This window comes from Vipera ursinii (genome assembly GCF_947247035.1).
Source record: "Vipera ursinii genome assembly, chromosome: 2".
NCBI classification, from domain to species: domain Eukaryota; kingdom Metazoa; phylum Chordata; class Lepidosauria; order Squamata; family Viperidae; genus Vipera; species Vipera ursinii.
The window spans coordinates 93,439,579-93,447,722 of record NC_139513.1 but is presented as its reverse complement, the minus strand read 5'-3'; the positions used below and the strand labels follow the sequence as shown (position 1 = coordinate 93,447,722).

The following is an 8,144-nucleotide window of genomic DNA, read 5'->3' as shown; positions in this document are numbered from 1 at the left end:
CATTGTTTTATTTTAACCCTCCACCTTACTGTAAGAGTGGTTCTGGTGATACTTTTCTGTTTTGTACTACAACTAGAGGCTAATTTTGACAGATTGTTACTTTATTATGCTTGGATGGATTTCTTGAAGGCCTTAAAATGTCTCCTGTCCCATTAGTTTCCCTCTTTCTATTTGGAGCAGAAGTTGAACCACCTTTCACTTGTTTAAGCATTAGGGATGCCTCTTTGGGGAATTTAGGAGCAAAGTGGCTGAGACCATGTGATGTAAATGGATGGGTCTGGGATATTCTGTTTTTCTTTCATTTCAGGAATGGAATATTTCTGCAGAAAAGAACATTCATTTTTTTTGGTGAAAACTTTGTCATGTATTAAATTTTGATGGTGGAACTGGAGGATGACAAAAATACATTCCAGCGAGCTAAGGACTACAAATTACCCTTCCTGCTGTCAAGGCAATACAATTAGTCTTTTTTTTAATGATCACAGTGGTGACCAGCAAGTCTGTCAGATGAAACATCACTTGACCAGAACTGGTTTACAATCTCATTTCCACTGTAGTCATTAAGCAAATAACCCTTGATTGTCGAGTGAGACATATGTGACTACAACTTGCAATTTTACTGCCAGCTTCTCCATTGACTCTGATAGTTGGAAGGCAGCTGTAAGGCAGAAGGTAAATGGTGATCCTGTGACTGCAGGATGCCGCATAAGTTGCAAATGAACCACAATATGAGTGGCATATAAATTTGATAAATATATAAATAGCCCCCAACTGCAAAGCAGCCAAATACTGAGCCTTGCTGGTGCAGTTATTATAAGGCACCAGGTTAGAAAGTGGGAGACCCTGAACCATGGTGATGCAGTGGTTAGAATGCAGTATTGCTGGCAAACTCTGCTCACAACCTAGAGTTCGATCCTGACCAGTTCAAGGTTGACTCAAACTTCCTTCCGAGGTTGGTAAAATGACACTACATTTTGGGGGGGGGTAATATGTTGATATGGTAGACAGCCTAGAGAGGGCAGAGAGTGCTATAAAGCAGGGGTCCCCAACTTATGGTCTGTGGCCCACTACTGGGCCATGGCCAACTGGACCAAGGCCCCCCTTGTGCTAGTGCCCATGCCCTCATTTGTGCATGCACATGTTGTGCATGTGCACGTGGCTAGCAGCAGTGGTGGCTAGTGCCTGCATGCCTGCACAAATGGGACTGCTAGTGCCATGCAACTTATATGGCCTGTTTGCATATGCATGTGGTGCTAGCAGCAGTGGCGGCTACCCCCAGTGTGCGTGCGCAAACAGAGCCTTTAGCCTGTGCAGGTACGTGCAGCTTGTTTGTGCATGCATATGGCACAAGAAACAGTGTTGGCTAGCGCTGCTAGTGCTGTGCAAGTTTCCCAGCTGCTCCCTTTCCCTCCAGGCTGCCAGCATGAAAAGGTTGATGACCTCTGCTATAAAACATGATGGGGTGGTATATACATCTAAGTGCTACTGCTAAATCTCAATTTCTTGAAAATGGGGACACTGACAGTCATGTGAAGACTGGTTGTAAGTTTACTTTTTCAGTGTTGTAACTTTGAATACTTGCTAAGTAGGGCGGTTGTTAAGTGCAAACTGCTATGGATGATTCCTACTCCCACTGTAGGAAAAGAGAACTCAAGTAACTGCTAGACTTACTTGATTAACATGGTCAGTCACTTAACTTGCTAGACTTACTAACTAACATGGTCAGTCACTAGACTTACTAACTAACATGGTCAGTCACTTAACTTGTGTGACAAATGGTCCATCACATTGACAAACAGCTGGTAAAATGACAGTAATCCATTCTCTGTATAATTTTCAGGATTCAGTTAAATGCTGCCTGAATCAAAAACCACTACTGGTATTATTCTGCCTAGAACAGGCATGTCAAACTGCCAGCCCGCAGACCGGATGTGTCACGCTGAAACCACACCCACACCATTGCCGGCAATGAGAGAAAAGTCACATGACGTCACAAGTTTTATATACCTGGCCTAGAACAATACTTATCTGATGGCATATGGCAATGACCTAAGGGAGACAGGAAGAAGATCCTTAGGTGGGAAAAAAGCAAGGAAGCATTTCAGAAAGGACCTTCTATAGTTTTTTGGAAGCTAAAAAGAGAAAGGGGAGAATTTCTTTCTGAAATTCTTTCCACCCTTCCCTTCCAATTGCTGACTTTGCCTAAGCCGTGGCTCTTCCTTCTCTCTCCCAAGGCCATTCTCACATTTTCTCACAACCTAAGACTGGGACCTCCCTATTTCAAAGGCCATTACATGAAAGCATTGCTGTTCTATTCAAGCAACCCTTTCCTGGTTTAACAAATAGTATTTGCTCTTTTCCAAACTGCCATTCTAAAGCAGGTCACCATCCTTCTGCTGCCTGGCAAATCCTGGAAGTGGCCTAGAATATTTCAGATGTGGGACCCTCTTTCTCCCCCCCCCTCACCCTTCGATGGTCACCAGTTGCAACAGGCTGTGTTGAAGTGCACCCCATTCAATTCTGAGTGTTTTTGCCTAAAGTTTCAGAATCCTGTTATCTACGCGGGATGTTCTCAGTCTTTTCTTGATTTGAAATCAAGTGTTGGCTTCAGGTCACGTGCATTGATCTATATGGCTATTTCCCCTTCGTCCCTTCATATCCCTTAGATATGAAAGTACTTTCAATGCATCCTGTATTGCTGCCAATAAAGCTGTCAGCTGCTGCTCCTTTAAGGCCACATCCCCTACTTTTAAAGTAGGTAGGACTGTGTCCATGTCCACGATTCCAAATTCTATTCAGTAAGACCTATGTCATCAATTATGAAGGTGAAGCAACATGAATAACATGTCGTGCTGATGACAAGCATCACGCAAATGGCAAGTGATGGCAATCAAACCATTCCAGATAGCTCCTGTACCATCTAGCTTCCTGTGTTTGGCAGTTGAGTAAATGCACAGTTGAGGTAGGCAGTGGCTTTAGCCTTTATATGAGCCAGGGCACTGGCTCCAAACAGCTGCTTCCGTTGGATTGGAAAGCTTTTCCTTTGTTTTCAAACAATTCCTTTGGAAAATAATTAGAGCAGCAAATAATGAGCTAAAGCTTTCTTTGTGCCAAGGCTCCTGCTGCTTAAAGGCAAGTAATCATAAGCTGGTCATGGTTTTGCATCAAGGCTGTCAGATCTTTGGCCCAGGAGTCTCACTGGATGCAGCCAAACTGTCCCTCTGGCTCTGCAAACCCCTTTATCATCAAATCAGCCACCTCCGGTTTTTCAAAACAGGCACATTAATGTAAATGGATGAAAATTGTTTTCCCCCCCCCTTACTCTGTTCCCTATTGCCTCCCCTGGGCTCTGATATGCGAGCCCCAGTTTTTCATTTTTCTGGTTTGTTTTTACAGCTGGCATCTTCCCACCACCGTTTTCAGTGAGTACAGCATTCGCCAGCAGCTCCATCTACACATTCTCAAGCAATGGTTATTTTTGGCACAAATGTGTCTCAGGAATGTGTATTTGCATTCCTATGAGGAAGGCATAAATAGACACCTCCCACCCACCTCCACCCACCCCAACTAATGATGCCTTCTCAGAAGGATTCAGTTTTAGAAAAGTGTTCAGTTAGGCGATTAGATGCTATTGTGGAAGGCATGCTTATCCTCGCCTGTTCAGGAATGTTTTTGTGATCAGTATGTTTTAAAAGAGGTTAATATATTCCTCTTTTGGAATGTCTATTAGTCACTGAATCAGAGTAGAAGTGATACTTTTCGTACCAGTAGTGATGCTTTGTTTTTATTTTTTTTCCTTACAGAATTAAACGCCAGGCATGCCCTGATATGGATTGGCACATTAAAAGGGAGGAAATGAATTGCAGCTCCTGGCCTCTGTGCCCACAATACAAACTGCTTCTCTCTGCATTGGAAGGAAGTTCTGGATCATATGAAGCTGCTTCCCATGCACTTTGTTGATTGCTTACTTTTTAATTGTAATTTTATTAAAATGTATTAAAGTAAAAAGATTAAAACTAATATAAACTAAAAAAAATGAAAGAAAAAATAGGGAAGGAAGAAAAAAATTAAGACAATAGTAAAGAAGAAGAAAAGAATTATATAAAGAAACGACTTCCCCCTTCATCATAAATATAAACTATTTTAATAGCTTATCCCCTACTTTTAAAATATAATAAATGATCTCTTTTCCCCATATCCATCTCTTATTTAGAAACAAATACTTAAAGCCTCATTGTTTAGTTCCAGTCAGCAAAAGTTCCTTAAGGGTTATCAGAGATATCAATCTACCTATTTTAACCTTGATCAAATAACCCAACTTCATACTTCTTCCTTTTAACAATCTTGATCGTTAAACCCTTCAAATAATGTCCTAGAATTGATTTTCATTTTTCCATTGTCCCTTCACACAATTCTTCAAAGCTTTAACAAATGTCTTTTGTAAATCCAATTTAAGAAAGTTATCCACGTGACTCTTTTGGTTGGTTATTTGTATGTCCTTTTTAATTATTAAGACCCTAGCTGTTTTGTCTTGTATGTCCAGTGTACCATCCAGATCATTCTTGAAGCCTGTCATATTAAAATCCATGTTCAGATCAATCTCAGCCTTGTCTGGTAAAACCTATTCCACTTCCATAATATCTTTTAAACACAGTCTATGTATAGAGGCAGATGCTCTTAAAATTAATGTCTGGATCCATTGTTCAAAAATATCCTTGAATATGTCCAATGTTAAAATATTTTCCTTCATTCTGTATTCATGTCAAATTTAAGTGTCTTCTTCCTTTAACTAGTTCCCCCCCCACTTCTCCTCCTTCCTTAGGATTTTCTTTAATTTTATTCTTTTTTTCATATAGAATCCAAGGTGGTGAACATACCTAATATTCCTTCCCCTTCCTATTTTCCACACAACCACCACTCTATGAGTGGAGTTGGACTGAGATTTACTTCATTCCACTATGGTTGTTGGCTCTGCTTCACATCACCATATCTTCACCAGGAGTAGTTTGGCAGTGCGTTAAGTTGATGGCTTCCAAGGAAAGCAAACTGAAATGGGCCCAGAGTTGCATGCATATCTAACAACCCTGATGGAATAACCAAGAACAGGAACTGGCATAATTATGTAGACTTGCACAAGAATCAGGACACTCACTCATTGTACCATAGCTCTTTGCAGGCATTACTCAAACCTTTTCTAATACAAAGAAAAATTGGAGTTTGTGTGACTCCTTCTTGTCCTGGGAGCTGGGGGCGGGGGAGTCAACACATTTCTGAACAGAGGAACCTAATAGCAGAGATTGTAGTTGTCTAGAACACAAGACTCATAGAGATTTATGCAGTGTTCCCTTGTCTTCTAGAGATGTCATGTGATGTCCATGTTTAGAAAGATAGCACTTGTACACAGATACCATGTGTAAAACCATGAGGTGGGAGCTGTTCTGCCTCTGTTTGCACATCCTATGATGCGTTTTGGGTAGTGCATTCTGGTAGCTCCAGAATGAGCTGGAAACGGGGAAGGTTATTAGGACTATGAGTTCTAATGAGTCAGAGAGTTGTGCTTAAACCTCACCTCACCGGAACTCCATGGTCCAACCACTTTTATAGGTTAACCTATCTCACATCTGGGAAGAAACTCTTCTGTACATCAGCATGTGTGTCAAGGAAAAAAGGGTAAAATGAAGCACCAAAACAGCTGTTCAGCAGGGAGAAGAAATCATCTCAAGCCACATTAAAGGTCTTAAGGAAGCAAAATAATTCACCCTCCCTAATAGGCTGATAATATGTCCTCTTTTTTCTATATAGTAGCCCGGAGTGCAGCTTTTTTTTTTTTGCTTCCTTAGAATGCAAATTAAAGTGGTTTTTTTCAGGCATGAATTAGTCTGGAATCAAATATTAATCTCTTGATTTACCTGTATTTTGCTGTATTTGCGGAGTACCGGAACATTTTCTTACTTTCCATACAATTAGAGGCAGTTAGTGTTGGTTCTAGAAGATTACATTATTTTGCCCTTGGCAAGAAATCATGATGAACATGCACTTATTCTTGAAAACTTTCCTTATGCTGTACGTCGCCAGTTACAGACCTCCAGTGTTGCATTAGTTTCATTGGTTCCATGCAATCATCCACAACTATTAGCTCCAACATTTATTGAAATGACACTGCAGGAGCAATGACAACACTTGCTCTTTTACTTCAGGCTAGTTTGCACAACCTTTGAACTAATAAAGGGAACAAAATCAAACTGCATATATAGCACTATTCTAAACATCAGTCACAGCTAGTTAACGTGATAGAATTCTGATCCTGTTTATTGCTGAGGCTAGGTAGTCAGGGAGAATCTGAAAAGTCAATCTTAATCAGTCCATGTGTAGAAGTGAGCCTGTGTGCAGGGAGAAGGAAAGACTCATAGGTCCTTCTGTTAAGTGAGAATTGCTCAGTGGGTTTACCTCATTACCTCCCTTGGAGATAATGTTTTCAAAGCCGAGAATGATTTTTAATTTCTAAAAAAAACCCCAAAAACATTCTGAATTCTAACATAAATGGAAAGTGCAAATGGAAATATTAAGTTATAAGAAAGATGTGATAGCTCAGCTTCAAAAGACGCAAAGGAAGGATGGTGGTTAAACCATGCTTAGAAAGTGGTCAGAATACAAAGCAAAACAAAGCAAAGCAAAAATCTCTTTGTTCTTGTTCACAAATGAATTGTAGAGGATTTGAATTTAGAGCAATATGGATTTTGAATGGCCTCTGTGCTCCTAGTCCTTTATTATTATAATTATTATTATATTATTTAGATCTAACAGTGATAATAGAATTGACACTATAGTTGGGAATAGTTTTTGCATCTGAAGAACTTTGCAGGCTCATGTCGCGTGAGGTTTACTCCTGAGCCATGTAAAACAAGAGCTTCCCATACTGTTGGTGAGATCTTGTAATTATCAGTGAGGGGATACAGTCCTAAAGAGGCTGAGCCCATTGGTAAAACGGTAACATTTTAAAAGGTGTTAGCAGTTTGGACCTGGAACCTATCTCCCATCTGGTTGCTGATCCTTTTTCTTGCTTACAAACAGTGAATAATAGGGCATGTCCAAAACATAGCCAATTAAATAAGGTTAAACTTCTCAGTTCTCAGAGGTGCTATTATAATTCTTTTTTGTAGGAAAGGTCAGGTGACCAGCTTGGCTAGAAAGGTCCAGTGGTGAGATCTTGTGCTGTGGCATCCTCTTCTGATGAACTGAACTAGAGACAATGCGGTGGGAATACAAAGCTGATACTTCAGGGCTCTTGATGTTTGATTCTGGCTGTATGGCTTCTGTAATCATTCCTTGTTCAGGTTTGCCATTAGAGAGGTTCACTGAAGATACAGAATTATGTCTCTTGGACGGTGGTGGGCTGTAGTTTTGAAATCGCACTGTTTTCACTTGCTGAAAATAGAATAAAGAAATCTGGAGTTAATTTACTCCCAGAAGGCTTGCAGAAAAGATTGCTATGCCACTGTATAAAACATACCCCAAACAGGCAAACTAAATTCTGTTTTACAATTTCCCCAGCAAAATGGGAAAAGGCAAGTTACCTTATCTCTCTCATAAAATAGCATCACGTGTAATACTTTAGCATATTGGACAGAATTTTGAAAGGTGAGCTAATGGTTGTATCTACAGAACTAGCTTTGCTTTGGAATGTTTTTGGAAAGGAGCAACATTTCTGAGACATACATTATGTGAGTCTTCCAACAACTGTTGAGCCACTTACAGCTGAATTATATGAGACAGATCAGTAGCTGAGGGAAACCTTTGCATGGAATGGAAACTGTGCCATGGATTGGGAAGTACAGATGACTAACTCTTAAGCAGATTTATGTAAGATAATTCTTTTGATTTAATATGGACGTAAAATCAGTCTACCCTATAATGTTCTTATAAAGAACACTGAAATACTATTTGTGAAGTTAACTGAATTTGAAATAATACTATGTACATAATCGCTCTTATAGTACTAATTTAATAATAACCACTTATAAATGATGTTTATTAATGCCAGTTAACTCCAGCCTTGAACATATTTAATGCCAAAGTATAATCTTCAGGAATAAGGACAATTTCATGTGTGTTAGGAGAACAGACTGTATGGTGTACGCTTGGTA

The 8,144-nt window shown here is 39.9% G+C and overlaps 1 protein-coding gene across 2 annotated transcripts in view; it reads right to left on the bottom strand.

Moving 5' to 3' along the window:
- Positions 1-5,580: 5,580 nt before the first annotated feature.
- The window catches only part of SH3RF2 (SH3 domain containing ring finger 2), a 110,070-nt gene continuing 107,506 nt past the window's right edge, over positions 5,581-8,144 (bottom strand). For both annotated transcript variants that reach the window (XM_083357034.1, XM_083357035.1), the window contains exon 10: positions 5,581-7,425. In XM_083357034.1, coding sequence (XP_083213160.1) covers positions 7,123-7,425 — 303 coding nt within the window. In that variant the 3' untranslated portion in view covers positions 5,581-7,122. The remainder of the gene's footprint in view (positions 7,426-8,144) is intronic.